We start from the raw sequence: 20,887 nt of genomic DNA on the forward strand, positions 1-20,887 counted from the left end.
AGAGAATTGAATTGGATACTCATGGACGACTGTCTCATAAACTAAAACAAAATAAAAACAAAAAGTCCCAGGCCTGGTCCTTAGTCGTCACTCCTCCTTTTATCCTTCTGGAGCTCCTCCGTGGGACTCAAAACTAGTGTGCACCAAAAACATTTGAACATAAAAAAAAAAAATTGATGCTTTTAGTCTAGCAAGAATTATTTATATTGTTTAAAAGTGCCAGTAAAGATTTATGTTGTTACAAAAATTACTATTTCAAATTAATGTTACACTTAACTTTTTATTCAAATATTAAAGGAGCATTGTGGAAGTTCTTTACGTCCACAGAGTCCATTTGAAACTAGCTAGCGATTGCCGCAGCTTACTAATGGCTGCCGTACGGATGTAAGCCCAAGTAGACGAGAACACGCATGACGTCACATTTTGTGAATTTTCGCGCCAACTCCGACCAGACTCCTCCACACACAATTGAGCCTACAGACTGATAGTGGCCACAATGGTGGACAGTCAAGATGTCATTCTTTCCATTACATTACGACACATAAATGTACAAATGAAGACTCTATCTTCAAGATTAAGCAAAAACCTACACATAGCCCCTTTAAGCAGCACAGCAGTTTTTTTAACATTGAAAATATAAAATGTTTCTTGACCACCAACTTACGAGTGATTTCTAAGAATAATGTGACTGATGACTAGAGTAATGATGCCTGAAAATTAATCTTTGCAATCATAGAAATAAATCACATTTAAAGTCCCCATGAACCGAATTTTCTCTAGTGTTGTGACGTATTTCCGAGAAACGGAATGCTAAATGAGGCAAAAAGAAATTCCAACTAGCACCTGATTGGATCTAGAAAAGTGTTCACCCAAACCGGCAAACCTACCTCATCAGGGAAGGTCCTCCAATGCAGAGGGGAGGGGAATTTTCAGATTTTGATTAGATTACGAAGCCCAAATTTTTTTGTGTGTGGATTGACTTACAAAACAATCAATTTAGGCAAACAAAGTATGGTAAATTTTGAATTTATGGGGACTTTAAATATTAAAATAAAATAAAGTTATTTTAAATTGTAATAATATTTCACAATTTTACCACTTTACATTTATTTTTGACCAAATAAATGCAGCTTTCCTCAGAACAAACAAAATTTTTAAATCATACTCACCCCAAACTTCTGAACAGTAGTGTACATATTTGCAAACACGCATATGCTCACATTTGGTCACTTACACAAAACATACTGTTTTCACAGATGGGGTGGCATAAACAACATACAAATATAACCTCCTACTCTGTATCTATGTGGGTAGTTACAGTATGTCACATGCTTGCTTCTTAAAAACGTATAGTAAAGCACTACTGCAGTGATCCACAGCACCTTCAACTGAGTGCTGCTGCAACAGAGCTCTGCTGCCACACATCAACCAGAAACAGCTCATATCCACTGCACTTAAGTGGCTTCTTCTGAAAATACTTGCATTTAGTCTCGGTACTATGCACTAAATATGTACCGTCAGAAAAGAAATCGCAAATGTGAGCTCAGCAATGAGATTAAATGGCGCTTAAATTAAGACTTCTGCCTCTCAGATATTTCTCCCAAGGAAAAAACTTTTTTCCTCTAAAATTTCGAAAGAGATGCTTACAATGTTTCAGACTGTGATCAGATTTGCCAAGATACCAAACTCGGCACTCAAAAGTTTAAATGATATGAATGTAAACAACTTTTCTGTCAGACCTGCCAGAACTGAGGCTACGTTTGATTTTTTTATTTTTTTTATTTTATTTTATTTTTTATTTTTGTGTACTGCCATCATTTTTACTGGCCCAACCACAAAATAATTTTGCTTTATAATGTTTTCAATACATGTTAAGATGCATTTGCAAACATTTTTTTTCTTCTTAAAAAAAATTTTAAATAAAAAAAACAAGATTAAAAATGTACTTGCATAAATTTATAAACACTTTTGCCAAAAAAGGGGGTATTCGTTGCGAAACATTAAAGATTTTTAGATGATGAAAGTTTTCAACATATTAAATATGCTATAAAATCTATCACAAGCCTCTTTAAAACTATCTGTAAAACCTCATCTATGTCATCCTGGTAGATAACATTATCTAGGTGAATAATCAGCAGAATTTGCATCAAAATGTCAAATTCAACGCAGCTCTGACTGTAATGGGCAAGAGACAGTTCTTCTATCTGGCCCAAAATTCTCTCACTCTGCCACCGGACCATCATTATTGTTGAATCTTGCCAAGAAATTTTAGGAGACACATTTAATACAAAGTATTTCAAAGAACATAACTGAGAACTCCACAAAGCATTCTGAGCTATGAAAGAGGAACAAAATCTCCCTCTGGTAGTACACATACATATCCATGTTTTATAGATATCGGTTTGTATCAAAATCATGCTTTGAACAGAACACTTCACACACATACACAAACATGCACGAACACATCCAGTCAAATCCACAGCCACTGTCACATTTCCCCAATAACCTCCAGTCATTATTGACAGGATGCCGGAGTAGCGTGCCAAAAGCCAAAGTCAACTATTTGCAACTACCGTCTGCTTGGCTAATTGCATACATCGTCTTTCATTTAAGAGTGATTGAAGTGCAGGAATGAATCTAGCTGGCCCGACAGAGCTTCAAATAACTGAAGTTACTCTGCCAGCATCGAGAGATGCACAAGCCTCTAGAGCCAGCAGCGTTTGATTCATAAGATGTTCTGAAGTTCTCTTTCCTCGTGTGCTAGTTGGCTGATCTGAGACCATTAAAAATTAAAGGAGCATGATGCCGCACTGGAGATTCTGGCCTGCAGCACTGAGGAGTAGTTGGGCTAAATGATTCCTGTCAGTGTGTCAGAGATCCTCAAAAGTATCATCTCATGCTCACACCCGCGCACCCAACTCAGATGCAGACAAACTCACAGGTTCAGCCAAGAAGATATTGTGGAGTGGACGTCTGAAGCCTTTTCAGCTTAACGATGGAACCCTTAAAGCTTGTTCTATAACACAGTCTCATCCCAAGAAGTCATATAACTGACGTCTTGGGACGTCTTTTGACCATACCTCAAAATCCGCCTTTTTAGGGTACCCTTAAACGTCGGTTACGTGACAATCCCGGGCCGTCATACAACTGACGCTTTACCTTTAACATCGGTTAGGTGACGGGGTAGTTTTAGGTCTGGGGTAGGGTTAGGATCCGATAACGTCATCTAACCGACGTTTAAGGGTACCCTAAAAAGGCGGATGTTGACGTATGGTCAAAAGACATCCCAAGATGTCAGTTATATGACGTCTTGGGATGAGACTGCGCTGTTCTAGAGGTTTGCACGGGCCATCGCTAACACTTTAGCTCTCAGTCCCTATACATGCACATTCATAAATGCAAGTGTAAATCCTGTGTGCAATTATGATTCATGGTTAATTTTATTTTAAAAACAATTTAAGATAAAAAAGCCGCCTATTAATAATAAGCTGTATAGTATAAACCGCTAAAAGATGACTTAACTAATTAAACCAGGAATATGCAAATAAATTAAAAAAATGAAATAAAAATAACTAAACCCCACTAGTTTTCATATATGGAATGTATTTATTTTTTATTATTAAAAACATAACACATTTCAGAGTAGAAGTATTACAGCTCTATCTGGGATATATAATGCATTCAAACTGTGCAACATTACGGTATTGTCTGAATTGACAGTAAACAAACAGTTACATAATGAACTACCTAATGCACAGAACAAATAAAGTGTAAACAATATGAGCAACTGTGGAATATAAATGCTCCCACCAGTTCTATTTGAACAGTATAGATCTAACAGTGATTAAATAGTAATTATAAGGGTGGCATGAATTTGCAACCAGACACATTCTAAAAACACGATTAATTATAATTGGCCATCATTATCAAGAAAATAATCCTGGGCCCTTGGAAGTAAAGCTAGGTGGAGGGAAATATAATGCCTAAGGTAATAAAATTGAATTATTGTTACTGTACATCACATTTTGGACAATGAATGAAAAAGAAGGACATAAAAACGGCAAACAAAACAAAAGTTTTAAAAAGTCTGAACGGTAAGAAAATATCTTATGTCGTCTTCACAAAGACTTGTATAAAGTGGGGTGAGTAAAGAAATATCTTGGTTATTCTATCTATTTAAATCTTTCCTTTCAAGAACTTGAAAAATAAAAATTCTAAGTTTGAAAAACTAACCGGTTTTCACCTGTGCAGATTGGATAGACCCGTATCTCGAGAGAAAAGCAGTGCGGTGTGTTCTGCCTGAAAGGAATTTCTGTGTACAGCCTTTCTGAAAGGTACATGATGCAGTAAAGGAAAACAGCCCTGTGGTTTCCATCCCTTAAGCTGACAGGAGAAGATAATGTATTTTCAGATAGAGCTTATACACTGGACCGTGCTGCTGTCCATCAGTCGATCACTGCCTCGAGTCGATATCCCAGTGAGCCTGAGACATGTTTATTAAAAAGGTGGTGGGGGGGTAGAATTTGCGAGGGGGCTGAAATTGGCGAGCTTGAGAGCTGGATGGATTCTACACAGTTAATTAAGATAAAACGATTCAATTCAGCAAAGATTGAGTTGCAATTGAGCCCAAGCTGCTCATGGTGGTTGCTCTGATTAGGAGCCAGAAAATGCATTTGCTGAGATTTTGATGCGAGACAATATTCCCGTTTTCAATTACACACACGAGCAACCCCCTAACTACCAAAACTGACTCATTTGCATGATTGAAATATAATTACTGCGAGATGAAAAAATGCCTGTGTTTTGTTTGGCGTTACAATTGTGTTTAATTGTTTCTGCTGTTTGTTTTTGGTTTGTTCGCTTGCTTGTTTTTTTCATTCAGATATCAGCAAAAGCACTCGTAACAATCGATCTCTGGGTCAATGAATAACGACAAGGTTATTTTTCACATCTGGGAAATAAAAGTCCACCTGTTTTCCACCATCCTCAATGCAGCAAAAAAAAAAAGACTAACTACGAACCCTTAACTATCATGCTGACTTGGTTCAGTATCCAAAATACATTATATCATTCCTGCAGAGGAAAATTGTAAGCCTGACACAGATTCCTTCGATGGCACAAATAACACACACAAGCTGCACAACAATAAGGAAACTAGATGTTCTTCGTCACCATGTCAGAAACCTCTAATGCGTCTCACAGCTGTTCTTTCTCGTGCTGACAGCCGCTGCTCGGCACCATTAACAACTTGCTGACAGGCCTTGAAACTCACCAACCCGAGAGCGTGAAAACTGTAATCAATGATAATAATGCTCAATCATTTGCGAAGACCTTATTAACACAAGTCCCACACTCTGGAACTCTGTAATATTGAGTTGTGTTTAGAGTTATGCTCATGCGTCTGGAATTCCCTGCCTGATTCTGACAGTACTCACTCATGGTGCATTTCCTCCCACTTTTAGTCACAGTTTCCTGAGCTGCATCCTTTCAATCCTTCTCTCACTGTGGAGGCCACTGCAATTGGCCCTTGTCCCTCCAGTACTACCTTTCAGTATTTCTTCCCTCCTCGTCCTCCACTTTTGGGCTGTCTGATCCATTTCAATGCTTTCAGTGGCCTTTTCACTGCTAACAGAGTCAGTGTAAATGTCTTCACAAAACGAAACAGACACACGTTCAGTGTCTGCACAGATTCTAAATGTCAACAGCATGCCAGCTATCACCATTCATCATCAAGAGGACGCTGCAAGGTGTACTCAATGTTTAGCTCCTGTCCATAGCTGTCTCCTATCTGTAGTGTATCAAACAATTATCAATTGAGATTTTTGATGGTCAATCTAAATAATTTTATTTATAACAAGCACTGCAGCATTTTAAATCCATACCAGTAATGCTCCATTAAGCAAATTCTAAAAATGTAAGAGTGCAAAAATGGAACCCAATTAAAACATTAACATGAATGCTGGGAATTATCATAAATAGCTATAAATAGAAATAAACAGTCTAAATAAATAAATAAAAATAAAACAGAGCACATCTGCTGAATAAATATGTACATTGTTATACATTGCAGAAGCTTCTCCAAATCCCCTGTCAAATAGAAGCTAACTTATAGTTTTAAGTTGATCTATGGTTTCGAAATATGAGGTTATTAGGATATTAACATTCATTGCATGATACTCCAAACAACATATGGCAATGCCATGGAACATTTAGTATTTTGGTGTTGGCTAATGCGAGTGTTTTATTCTTTATTCAGATCCCAATTAGATTCCACAAAGTGGTTGCTATTCTTCCTGGGGTCCACGCAAGACAAAAACATACAGATAAAATAAAAGCAACTAATCAAATCATTAAACTATACATCTTAGCAGTAGCAGCATACCAAACATACAACACATTTTGTAAGCATATCTTTACATTGTCTTCTAAAAACATATGTGACTTTACTTTTTCGTATGTTAATTGGAATCACATTCCAAGCAACAGAACCTTAATAAAGCACAGTTCCCTTTCGTTGTCACTCCGAGTTCCGTCAGATGACGACGAATAGGGTTTCGCTTAGAAAGCCATATCGACTTTGAGTATTACAAAATGAGCCAGTGGCAAAGAAATGCCATGGGTCTGCAGAATTTGGTCCTGCATGGTCCTGACTGAGTTCGCTTAGTTCGGTAGTAACCATCAGAGGATGGGTACATGGTGACCATAAAGGGATGGACATGGTCAGAAACAATGCTCAGGTAGGCTGAGCATTTCATATTATCACAACTGCCTATAATTATATTATACTATATTACAGGGCCACACAGAGAAAGTGCTCTTTGCGCTTAAATTGTTCCTACATTTCTTTTTAGTACGTTTAGAAAAACTGTTGCACAAAAATGTATTGGTGAATCATGATTTGTAGAAGTTCTTCCACCATTTTTTTTCACCACTAGAGGGCCAAAAGTTATATAGTGTACCTTTCAGTAAAATTGAATAAAAAATAAAAAATAAAAATAGAATAAAAGAATAAAAAAAAAGCTGCTTCAAACTACAGAGTTTCAATCTCATATGTGTCCATCATTTTAAACATATTTGTCAGAAATATTATTAATTTTGTTGTGTGCAAAACATTTTAAAAAAAAGGGAAAATATTACTAAATTGCACCTGAGGTTAGCTTTATATCATGCCACAAAATTCTAGCTGGTGGTAGTCAAATATCTAATCTACTTTTCCACCTTGAATTTACAGAAACAAATGCCAGGGGAGAATAACAGGCAGTAAATAATAAAAACAACTCCTTGTTTTGATTAACATGCATGCCAAAAACATAATTTATTAAATTATTAGATTATCACATTTATCTCATAGGCCTATATTAAGAGGTTCATGGATGGTCAATCTGCACCAAATGCAAATTTCTTTTGGCATATAGATTAGCATGTAAAAGTTGATGATAAATCTATAACAATAGAATGTGAAGGGATGAGAGTAATGATTCTCTTAGACATGTGCAATATAATCAACCTGTAACGATACAACCTGTAACAAAAAACCAAAACCAAAACGTAGCTTTACGTTTATTTCAAGTGCAATTTATGCTGTTTTTCTCACTTGCAAAGGTATCGATGAAAGCTCAAATTCAGTTCAGCCTTATTTTTCTGTGGCATGCGGAATGCTCTTCATGCTGATGCTGAAACAATCTTTTTTAAACTAGCAGAGCTGTTTTGAGACCCTTAAACCCTTAAACAAAATCTATTTCATCATTATTTCAATTGTGATACTCAATGTCATACGAGTCATAGCAAACGAGTGAAAGGAGTTGTGAAGGAATGTTGTAGTTTCCCTTTTCCTGTCAGGTCTAAAACATTTGACTTCAATGCAGGAGAAAACAAGCTCAGGTAACTCTATAGCAATTAAGCCAAAAAGCCACTTCATACTGCACAATCAAAGACAAGAGGCAATCAAGCAAAGCAGACTGTCCTCCACATCAGTTAGCCTGCATAGAGAAACAGCACCTTCTCCTCCAGCTTCGTCCTAAAGGAGCAAAAGCACTGTGTTTATGGAGATTACATACAGTGGCGGAGAGAGCCCAATTACCTACAGCAAATGTACTGCGTGGAGCCAAAACCCATGGCAGCCCACAGCGAAACAAAGTGATTTTACAGCTCAATTTTAATCTGCAGGCTTCGGCCTGGTCTCCTGTTCCCCATGTGGGCCTTTTAAAATCGGATTTATCTGTACACTTTAAAGCATACGAGTGGCGGCACCAGCCCGATGCTTAGTGATGGTTCTGAGGGTTCTCCAGTGATAGTGTAGGGTTTAATGAGGTTGTCTGAATACAGAGATGGTCTTTTTTTTTTCGCTAGGTGGGTAAATCAGAGAACCAGGGAGTGAAAAAGTTTGATGAGTCATGTTTTAAAAATCGTAGCACTGCAAGAACATTTATTTCATAATGTGATCCCCCCTTATTCAGCTAATATGTAGATATGTGTGTGATGTATGAATACATTATACTTTTATTTATTTTTTTTTTTTTAGTTTAATCCTGCCACCCAAATCCAATTTCAATTAAAGAAAAATTAAATTAAATTACAAAAAAAATTACAATTAAATTACTGCTCTGATTAAATTACATATTAAAGGCCGTAAATGTATTGTAAATTTTCAATGATTTTACTCCCTTAAATGAATTTAGCTACTTTTTGTTTGGACTTTTCTTTTCTTTGTGTAGTTTAACTACGAGCAGATTGACAAGCTAAAGTTTTAAAGTAGATTCCCCAACACTAAAAAAAAATCCTGGTCGTTTTGAAGTAAAACTCAGATCTTGGTGTATTTCGGATTAAAGATTGACTTTGAAAAGGGAACCATGGTACACTAACCAGGATGAACCAGAGGGGAGCAGCTGGGAAAGGTAATTGCCTAGTTGGTGCCATGTGAGATTAGTATGGAGGGGTGTTGCTTTTTCTGAGGGGCTGTAATATAGGAGTTGAAGGTGGAGGAAGCACAGAAGTAGAGAAGCAATTCGCTTCCATTTAGATTTAGGCTCCCTGAACCCAAGCGAACCCTGCTTACTCCCGTTAATTAAACCTGAAAGTGAGGTGAAGGGCAAAAAGGAGGGTCAGAATAGGATGCAAGACGAGAGGAGGGGAGGCTAGTATGATCTTATCGTGCAGACCATGCTTGGGCAAATTATAATGTAAAATAAAAGCAGAGGTCAGCAAGTTTTCCTAACGAGTGCAGCCCCCCTGCTGGCACAAGTGTTAACTTTATACGGAAACATTGGGAGAGAGACGATAATTGCTAGACTGTACTTATCCGTGTCAAATCATTAATTCAGAGGATGAGTTCAGCTTCAGTTTCACAACAAATGAGACTTTAAAAATGCAGTTTGATGAAAATTCACACTTTAGTTGTGTCCCAAATGACGCACCATAATATGCACTTACACTATGTACTTACACAGTAGGTTCTCAACCTGGATAGTGTTTGCATTTTATAAGGTTATTTAGTCTGATAGCTCTGAGTCTGATATATCTTTTCTATTTGGAATTTTCAGTGGACACACTTCCACTAAATGCCAATAGAATAGTGCACAAGCATGCAAATTAAGACGTGGCATTTGACTTTTGAATAAAATTCACAGAATGTTGAGTTAGTATTAATTCCATATGGTGAGCTTAATTACAGTACGTCTGTAAGAAAAACTATGAAAGTGGAACTATAAAATTCGTGTTCTACATGTGACAACTTGCTTGCACTTAATTAATTGTCATAATTAATTTTAAGCAGAATATAAAATGATTTCTTTTTATATTTCACAGGTGTTGAAAAGAGTATTGAGATGGCAGATGATCTTACCTTGAGCATTTTATAAAATTTGAATGGATGTAGAAATTCCATGAGAATTTAGCTGAAAGCGCTTTCAAAAAACTCCTGTTGCTATTACCATATGAAATGAACTGCAAAATTATCACTGTCAACAGCAACTGATGTCTCTAAAAGGGTCTAAACGTTTTGTTCCTGAATTCAGTCTGCAGAAGATTATCCATTTTGGAGGCGCATGACTTCTAAAAGTTGATTGTAGAGAAAAAAATCTCAATTCAACAGCTGAAATTGGAGAAGCCTTAAGCAAAATGAATTTCCCTAAGGCAGTGTTGCCGAAAATTGGCAAATGGCTAGAACCATGTGAAAACATATTGGTTTTATTATTTTCTTTGCACTAGTCATAGTCAATATTTTTGACATCTGAGGCCAGACATATAATTCGTACCGAGCTTTAAATGTGGTTTCTTCTATTGAAATGTATCTATTTATCATCCATCCATCTATATGCTAATAAACATTCAAATTTAAAGGCTTTTAAACCTCTTTTCAAAACTTTTAAATAAGGATTGGTACAGCTCTGTCAACATGTGGATTAAAGTTTTGCTTTTCCTGTTAAAATTTGCCGTTTTTGCAGAATTTCAGTACATTTTAGATCTACCTCTGTACATTCAGGATCGTGATATAGCGTTTGTTTATATACAGACAATGATAGGTATAATCATTCCAGTGTTTTTAGATACTGTGATTCAGTGATTCATTTAATCTTTTCTTTATTAATTTTACAAATTGTCTTTAAACATTGATGACCAATCATTAAATGTTTGTCACCTGCATGACTAGAAACTATAGTTATAGGAATTCTGAAACACTTAATTTACTGTCATGCTAAATTATTTTCAATTCTTATTTTTGTTTAAGATGCATCATTTTGCGGCACAATTCATTCCCTTACAATGGTAGGGGCTCTCTGTCTAAGTAATTATGTACCCTTTGAGGCTGCTGAGATGTTTGTCATCACATCAACAGCACAATGATCGCCAAGACCCTCATGCAACAAGACACGAGACACGAGAAGCGAGAAACGAAAGAGAATGAAGCTCTCAGAGGGAGGAAGAGGTGTGATCTGATCCCTCACTCATTCTTGCTGAGTTTGGAGAGAGAGCGAGATGGCGGGTGAGATGTTTGACTAATACTCTGTTAGCTAATGTGTCCAGACCACCCACTGAGTTGCACCCATCTGTCTGGCTCTCATATTGTCTTGTAGTTGTGATGTGTGCTCGGTTGCATGAGCCTAGCACCCTCAGCCCTATTCTGGGGAGGCGCGCTGTGCGTGCAATACTCCCACTGGTGACAGCAAGCTGGTGGGATTCTGCTCTGGCTTTCATGATAATCTATTCATTTTTCTGCTGCTTTACACAGCTAGATGCAAGCCATCGTGTTTTAGTTCACATGAGAGTTGGGGGGGGGGGGGGGGGGGCAGATATATTTTGCAAGGTTGCCACAAATGTTCTCCTTAGTCAAACTGCACAAATTGGAAGTTATAGCCAATGCAAAACTCTGATGTAATATGATGCAAACTGTAAATTGTGTTCTGAAGAACACAAACATCTATTGTTGTTGTATCTTAGAATAGAAATGTCGTTTAGTGCCACAGGAAACCCCAACTGACAGCTTGAAAGAAAAATGATTTAGAATCAAACATTACAGTGCATAGTTCTCTTTTGCAACCCCCAGTGGGACCGAGTGAACTGCCTTGCTGCCTATTACCTATTGCTGCCTTCTAATACAGCATCCTAACTAAAATGGATATTAATAAAAAGTACCATACAAATAGCATTCCTCATGCAAAATGTACAACATACTTGATTCAGAACTGAATTCAATAGAGTTGGCGTGTTGATTAAGGTCCCAAAACTCTAATAAGCATAAAAACACACAGCAAACACAAATACTGGGCGATTATGGTATTTCAATTAGATTATCCGGGGGTTTTTTTGTTTGTTTTTTTCAAACATCATTCACACATAAGTACATTTCAAACCAAGCAGCTTTAGTAAATTTTAGCAGAGCTACAGGAAAAGTGACAATACCTTTATATTTATACTATTTATACCATTATATTAATCGCTTTGTGTTGGTCGGACTTTTTTCGTCTGACTTTTCATTCATATGCTTGATTTTTGTCTGGATGTTTTTCACAGAGCTCCCAGTACATTATGGGTTTGCTTTCTACACAAAGGATACATATATGCACACGTTGTGTATACACATGGTGCCTCTTCTGATCTTTGCTATCCATTCAATGCATGCTGACAAGCTCAGTGAAAAAGAAATCCATCCCAAATGGTGGATGAAGTGTAATATCTATTATAAAAATCATAGTTTTCACTAGAAAAAATGGTGCTGGTCACGAGGTTTCATTTTACAGACATTTCGATGGTATGCCGGTAAATTATTGCCTCTTAATTAGTCAAGTTGAGGAAAACTGGAAGCAGACTATGTAACTTGAAAAATTACATAATCAGGCCGTACAGAATGCAAAATGTTATTATTACTAGCCTAACTTTCAAATAGACTGAAAAAAAAAACATGAACGTCCGATTGGCGTCAATCAACACCAATTGTTTTTACTATGGTTTCATACACATTCACTTTTTGAAACATTGAGGCACAGATATACCTATTACAAATAAATAAAATATCTCCAGTTAACTAACTTTAGTGTCCGCTGCTATTAGATCAATAAAATTATTTTTATTTTTGGGTGAACTAACCCTTTAAGATCGCACAGGTCAAACTTAACAAAAATAATGCCAATTTTTATTTATTACTGTTTTGTGGTGGGGCCACAATGTGAACCACTGGCTCGACTGGGTCCAGTAGGGAAGTCCTTAGTGCTGAGCCTTGCCTTATCATAGAATGAGTAGTATGCTATTCCAAAATCACGATACCTTAAATTGTTCATCAGGCTTCTTATTTTGCATGCAACGCATACACATACGAAAGAACAAAATTAGAGGTTGTCAAGAATGTCAAGAATTTTCTCAAAAAATATATCAACATAGATGTTCATGGCAATGATTATAATACTCCATCTAATCATTTTGGAGGTCTAAATTGCTGTCCTCGAGCTGCGATTGCCAGATTGACACTTATTTATTTGGACCGTGTTCAACAAAACACAGTCCCTGCGTTTATTTTTATTGATGTCGAGCAAGAAGCGGCATACGGCTGCTGGCAGCCACCCTGAATTATGAGGAAGGTGATTACAGCCCCTCTCTCGCTCTCTCCATAGCCAAAGATCAGTGAGACAGAGGAAGACAGCTCTTGTAATCATACTTAATAGTCTTGTTGTTTGTGAGTGTGCGTGGTAATGATGCTGGCACTTCAGGATGGGCTCACAGGGGACCCACTATTGTTTCTTCGCCTCATTGCCTTCCACTGGCACCACAACAGGTCCCTATGTGAGGTTCCAAGCCAGTTAATACAAAAAAATAAAGATTATAAGATTATCCCAGCAATGGCTCTAATGACCATGCATTGAGTGGACCAATCACTGTAATGTACTTTCTCAGGATTCCATGTTTATGGCCTCCATCTCCATGTTATGATCCACATAAAGTTTCTCATAATAGCTCAAAATGCTGTTTGCTAAATTAATGACGTGAACCCTCTTGTTCTTTTGGCATCAACGTCTTGTTGTTTTATATACTTCTCTGTTTCATTTTGTGACCTGAACAAGACTGAGCTAAAGCACATCTAACCTAAAGCACATTTGAATGATGTTGGCATGCCGCGTTTGTCAAGCCTGTTCGGCATGCCAGACAAATCAAACCCAATGCACAAAGTGTACGCGACACGGGAAATACACACTCAACAGAATTAGAGTGATTCATTCTCAGAAAAATGATTCACCCTTTTAATTTTGAGAAAAGCAATGATAATGTCCAAGGAAATTCATGTTTCCTCTCACTGAACACGATAAACTATTTTTATTTGTGATTATATGTGACATTTTCCTGCCCATTTGACCTGAATCATCTCTTCTAGAAGAGTAATGGAGTTCTAAGTGAGGGTTCAAGGACAGCTAGTTAATCTAATCATGATATAAACAGCTCCTTACCTCACTATGATGATTCTGAAAACTCAAATACATTGATTTACTGTATTTATAATAACTTCAGTAAGTAGTTCTGGCGAGCATGACAAGTCTCTCTACATTACACTCAAGGATTATATACACGGGTTAACACGTGTAACAGTTTCAGGGGGAAATAACTGGTTAGAACAAACTAGTCTCAATGACAAAACTTGTTTAAAGGAATGGTTAACAACACAAAAATAAAATTGTCGTTTACATACCCATGAGTCATTCCAAACCTGTATGAGTTATTTGGGGGAAAGCTGACTTACATTCTATGAACCTAAACTTTTTTTTAATCTTATCTGGTGTTTTACAGTAGAAGGAAAGTAATTCAGGTGTGTAATGACATGAGGGTGATAAATTCAAGAATTTTCAAATGCTCAAATAAATCCCTAAAGGAATATTCAAAGTTGAACTGTAATGTTAAAAACAAATGGATAGGTGCCAAAGTTTATGAAGTGTTTCTATGCTGCATATTCTTAATTTTTGAACAGTACATTAGTTTTCCATCACTCTTAGTTCAAGATTCATATGGTAATTGTATATTCAGCACATTTAACCCTGGTCATTAGGAACCCACCCTCAATTGCTTTATAACCGGTCATCAATAACATGTCAAGAGCCCCTCTAGCAGTCTGTAATCATATTAATTCACACACCATGAAGTAGCACCTTTTACTCTACTATGTGATGAATATCTGAGCTAGTGCATTTATTCCCATTTAAATATGGTGATGAAATAAATTATCTTGAAAAATAAAAGACACAGAGACAGCATGCATGCAGGTCTTCACCTGTTACTGCTAATGTGCTCTGACAGACTCACCTCTGCAAAGCATGAAGAATATGAGCCCAGCTAGGCTGAGACGCAGCATCTTCAGTTCCTCTGAAGTTGGTCAAGGAAGGAGAAGGGAACGGGTCAGTTTTTTTCCCCACCGACAAATCTTCCTCAGAGTCTACAGCACGGTATATACAGCCTTCATCTTTTTACAAGCAAGAAACAGATTAGGTTAGATGTTTCGCCCTCCGAGCATCTCGACACGAGTCTCTCCTGCGGTGCAGTAACTAAATGTTGTCATCTTGACAGCCATGATTTGTTTCGCGGGTTTTAAATGTCTTCTGAAGCGTCTGAGGAGCACATTCAACACTAAATATCCTTGAAAAGTCCCAATTTGTAGTGCTGTGCTACAAGTGTCTGTTGTTAAAAGAAGACTGGTGGTCGCGAATGTGTGGTCCGTCTAAATAAGCCTCAGTACACACAGCTGTGTGGTGGAGAATCTCAAAGGAAAGTTGAACATGGCTTGTGAGGCTCAGCAACGCTTCGTAATGATGTAAAAAAAATCCACTGTAGGCTATTCCAGGACGCGCGAGGTGTCCACGCGCAAAAAAGAACGAAGTCACTTTTAAAAGAGAATGTCAGTGATTAAGAACCAATTTGGAGCTTTTACATAAACAAGTCCTCATTTAGAAAAGATTACGGCAATATATAGCCTACATATACTCCGAGCTTCCATATTTAATACACTTTAAGAAATGAATAGGCGTCCTCCTGTAGGTGCATGTATCGCCCGTCACAGTTTTGATGCCGAAAAGCAAGTGATAAACTTCAACAATGTGAGGAAAGAAATAATAAAAATCATTTATTCTGTGAAAATGCTCGTTCTTTCTCTCGCCCATGAAGTCCACAGTGATATTCCTTGTGCTTTCGTCTGCTCTTTGGGTTCCGCAGCGACAAGAACAGTGAGTCATGAAACACACACACACACTTCTCTCTCTCTCTCTCTCTCTCTCTCTCTCTCTCTCTCTCTCTCTCTCTCTCTCTCTCTCTCTCTCTCTCTCTCTGACTGGCAAATACTGCTGAACTGGAAGCAATGGCGGCTTTAGAATGGCAAAATTTTAAACTTCAAAATATAATGTAGCCTATAATAAAATAAGATGAACGAGTCAACTTCATTCGAAAGGTTATAAATAGTTTGCTAGCGATGCATAGTTTAGGCCACGTGTAGGTGCATGCATTGCAAACTAGGAAACTACATCTGTTGTCAACAGTTAATCAATCAATATGCCCCATGTCTTAATTTGCGGAAAGGGAGGAGCCTTGATCCTAAAGATGGAGGCTATTATAAGTATATTTTACAGATTATTCTTTCCCATTTCAGTGAGTTATGGTTATATTATAATAGTGATGGTGCAGATGATAAACTAGTATTTGAGTGATTGGACCCTATTGTAAGCTACTGCATTTGCTTCAACAAGCATGACAGTGCCCTCTAGTGGTGAAACTCGTGTCCATGCAACTGTCAATGGTCCATGCATGGCATTATGCTGATGTTGCGACGTAAAGCGTGCTGCTAACGGCGCTATTTTTTCGTGTTCTTCTTTGTTTCTTTCTTTTTTTCAAAGATTTGGTGTGTGGCCTAACAAGTGTTTACTGGGATCTGTCATATTTTGCATTTAAGGTAGGCGAATACGTATCGTCACTCAGCTGGTTTGTCGTTGCTGTCTGAGATTTTGAATTGTTTCCCTCAGCCATGAAAGGATGGAGACCTGAGACAGTTTGAAAGTTTCTCCGTCTGTCTGTACAAAGTTGAATGCTTAATGAGGCAAGCGTTGAAGTTGCTTGTAATTGATTGTCTTTTACTAAAGAACTCGTTGTAACGTCCCCTACCACTAAATGCACTAAATGACATTGAAAACATGTTTAAACATTCAAATATGTATTTAAATATTACAGCATAAAGGTTTGGTTTAAGGATTGCTACTGACTTTATTATCTTTTTGGCACCCTGTAGCTATCCTAAAATGTATCTTATAAATTAAATGTAGCCTATTAAAATCATTTTCATCTTGGAGTAACCGAATAGTCCATCAATCACACTTTTCTTCCTGCAGGTTGTAAATTTAATGTGGCCCACTGTGAGGGTCTGGCTTTAACCTTGTACTCACTTACACCATTGCTTAACAGAGATATCGACAGAAATAGTAGCCGATGACTCCCTTACCGCTCAAGTCAGCAATTACTGTCAGTTCACAGAGGGAAGATGTGTGTTGATTTGGAAAGAAAGAGGCATTTAGGAAGACCCACATGCACAGGCATCCAATTAGCAAACACATTAATTGCTTTGCCAAATTCAAGGCAGGGTATTGAAAGTTTTCCAACCATGCTTACAAAGAGTCTTTTGTAATTGGCTGCGATGAGACTCCTGTAATAAACTGTGAAGTAGAAAACATATCAAGCTGCTAAACACAAACAGAACATTCATATAGAGCGCCATTGCAAAGAAATTAAGTGAGTATTGAGCCCATTTTCTCTCTCTCCATTTGCACTCAGTGCCATACCTTGTCTGTCATTACAGTGTATTCACCAGGTTGATTGCCTTGACCCATGTCAGGTGATTAACATTTATCAGTCTCTCTCTGGGCAAGACCTTTCTCCTGAGATGTTTCAACTGGCATGCTCTTTTAGCATCCTTATTGACAACGTTTTTCTCATTACTGGTTTCAACACATTCACATGTCAGTGCATGTCATGATGGTTTAGCCTGTGATGCCTCCTGTGATTTATTATTCATATAGCCAGCTGCATGTTCCTTTTATGCTCTATTAAGAACTTCACACAACTTCATGCAGTGATAGTGCAAGAGTCTTATGGGAACAACTGCTGTGATGCTAAAAGCAACATGAAAACATATTTGGCACTGTACTTTCTTAATACGTGTTCATGGTCTTGAAAATACAAAGCTGTTCAAAGGTTTGTGGCCTTTTCTCAAGATTTTTTAATGTATTTGAAAGTCACATATGCTCAGCAAGGATGAATATATTTTATGAAAAATACAGAAATTATGAAACAGAATTATGAAAAAAACAGAATTATGAAACAATATTACAATTTAAAATAACTAATTCTTATTAATAATGTAATCACATGATCCTCCTTCATTTGGTGCTCAGATAATATTTTTATTATCATCAATGTTGAAAAGAATTGTACTGATTAATATTTTTGTTGATACCATGATAAAGGAATATTTGATGAATAGAAAATTCACAGCATTTATTTGAAATATAATTCACGAGTTCGCACTTACAAATATGTCAGATAATAAATGCGTATTTGGCGTGCTGTCCGAGGAGAGGGCCCTGTTAGATATTCGGCCCAAACCCAGAGTACTACCCCCGTATTCCTGGCTGTGAAAGAAGCCAAGAGTGAGGAGTCAGGGTGGTGGAGGGATGCTGAAACTGTCAAGGAATGTTAGGTGAGTTGACAGAGTGAATATATGCTTCCTCTCGTCCTGATGGGGTAGACATGGTAACTGTTTGATGACAAGTTGATTGGAATGATTGTTTGAACGTTCTCCTCCTGAAATTTGTTTATAAAACAATTTATTTTTCACTGTTGTTTAAAGCTTCAATATGTAATTTTGCTAACCTCTTAGGCGTAGGTTGATGACGCAGTGATAAGTGGAATAATGGAACTTACTATCATGCTGATGGATCGTTTATGGATGAGGGAAAACATTCATGTTTTTAACATGACTGTGGTATGAAGCAGGGTGCAATTGCTAATTAGAGACAGATATCAGCGCCACATTCGAATCCCGTGGATATAAAGCAATGAGGACATTTAATTCTACTGAACTACTCACAAGTGCTGAATTACAACTCATATGGGTCAATTTATTTGACAAATTAAACTTGTGAGTAAACCAGTGCTGTTTCACTTGGTCTACACTATCATACTAAACTGCATTTGAGTGTGTTGAACGTTATAATGTTATTCTATGTGATAGTTTGCTGTATGACAAGCAGTAAGCTAGATCAACATTAGAATAACATACTGATAGCATACCATTTCATCATGTTGAGATATAATATTGATTTGTTTAATGTATTTGCTCACTAATAAAGCACATGGAAAAGTGACATCTCAGTCAAGTTGAGAAGCTCTGTCAAGTCGAAGTTTGCCGTGAAGCTCTAGGCATCTTAAAAACGCAACGCCGATATTTATCCTCGTTTTAATTCTCCTTTTGATCCAAAGTTTACTTGCCATTATCCATAATGTTCAAACGAAACAACGACAGAGTGCTACTAGATGTTACGCAGTTGTCCACATCTTTCGCCAGCATGGTTACTATGGCAGTACAAGCGGAAACCAGGGATAACGCGGATATTACGTCATTGACAGGCGCCAAGTGACAAGGGACGGGCGCACAATTTGAAATTGTAAACTTCTCTGATTTCACAAATTCTTGGGAACTGTCACTAACTGCTTTGAAACACAAAGGTTGAGGAACCAAATGCAGTTTTTATTTTGAAAGGGTAATCCAAAAAAACAAAAAACAGAAAAGGGCTGAGGCAAGGAGAGAAATCCAGGGGAACAGGCAGAGAATCAAGGTAACCAGGACATAGGAGAAACAGGATACAAACACACTCAGAATTGCAGCACAAACACTAAACAAGACTTTGCAGGGAAATGACAGAAAAAAACAGGTTCATGGTGACCAAACAAGAAGAAGTCCAGGCAGGGTATTATGGGAGATGTAGTTTGTGGATGTGTGGTGATTGTCCGGGGTGGAGAAGTGCCCTCTGATGATTATTCCAGGCACTCTCACTGGTGATCATTACAGAAACATTTGAATGCTATCACATTACAGACGTAAAATGTAATTTCACATTGACTTTTAAGTGGTGAACATGTTTTATACATTCAACAATAATGTAATATTTGTATTTGTTACTTGGGTTTTTCTAAACAAAATGTAAAGGAATCAGATTCACTTTGTTAATACATGTGAGGGCAAAAAATAAAGGTTCCAATAAAGGTTTTCACAGGGTTTACCAATGAAGAACTATTCAGTTCTTAAAAGAGCTTTTTCTTAGTGCGAAGAACATAAAAAAAAAAATACAAGGAACGTTTTTCCATTATAAAGAACCTTTTAAATTGATGTAAAAAAAAGGCTATTAATGGATCATCAATGCAATAAAGAAACTTTATTTTCAAGAGTGTAATGAACTAACTTAAAATATAATTATATTGTGTTCTTTACTGAAAAAAAGAAGGAAGGATTTCACTTGCACTTTAATTGTTTTGTGTATGATAATACTGCTTTGTCTTTTGTATTATATCTTTTAATAATTGTATAAATTTGTATTATATGTTTGCAGAGCATGCCATACAATGTTTAAGATTTGTATAATGTTTTCTGTGACTCAGACAAGCTTTTATTCTTGAATGCATGGCCATTAATCCTGCAATGATTGAAATAGCATGTAATATAATTAATTATAGCAGTTGTTTTTGTCATCAGTTTTTATTGGCTAACAGTCATCGGTCAAATTTCCCCTGGGTGTGTGTTAATTTTGATGGAACGAGGCTCGAAGACTTAATTGAGATTTCTGTGTTGGCTAGGATTTAAATCTGTTTATTATATTAGTGTCATGTAAAAATAGATAACCTTAATGACAGAAGTTAATTAGTGTGGTCATTTATTCAAGGTTTACACGCTCGCCTAAAGTCCCGGTTTTGTCCCAGAAGTTGTACAAGCCAATTAATGTGATGCCTCTGGGAACAGTTTATGACTCGAATTATAAGACATGTACCATGTTCAGGGAAGTTTGTGTTCTCTGTGTTTATTACGCTGTATGTCAACAACGCAGACATCCAATGCGGGTAAAACATGCACGCATTACTTGATCATTTATGAAACATGTTATAAAATAAATATTTTTGGGTGCAGAAAAGCTTCTTATTTTCAATTCACATATGTGAGTTCTGTCACCGAACCTTTTTCACCCTGGATGTAAAGTTAGTGATTAAATCGCAGTTTAATTGACCCATTTGACAAATGTGTTACAAGAAAGGGAAATGTTGACAGAATGAATATGGTCCCCCTTTCTCTTCAACTGCAGAGTTAGCACCAGTGCCTACTTTTTTA

General features: G+C 37.1%; 1 protein-coding gene across 1 annotated transcript in view; it reads right to left on the minus strand.

The window, feature by feature from the left end:
* LOC120490851 (transmembrane protein 132C) overlaps nucleotides 1–15,694 on the minus strand; it is a 127,397-nt gene extending 111,703 nt beyond the window's left edge. The window contains exon 1 of the mRNA XM_039688346.2: nucleotides 14,779–15,694. Coding sequence (XP_039544280.1) covers nucleotides 14,779–14,827 — 49 coding nt within the window. The 5' untranslated portion in view covers nucleotides 14,828–15,694. The remainder of the gene's footprint in view (nucleotides 1–14,778) is intronic.
* Nucleotides 15,695–20,887: the final 5,193 nt, after the last annotated feature.

This window comes from Pimephales promelas, chromosome 19, assembly GCF_988280905.1.
Source record: "Pimephales promelas chromosome 19, fPimPro1.hap1.1, whole genome shotgun sequence".
NCBI classification, from domain to species: domain Eukaryota; kingdom Metazoa; phylum Chordata; class Actinopteri; order Cypriniformes; family Leuciscidae; genus Pimephales; species Pimephales promelas.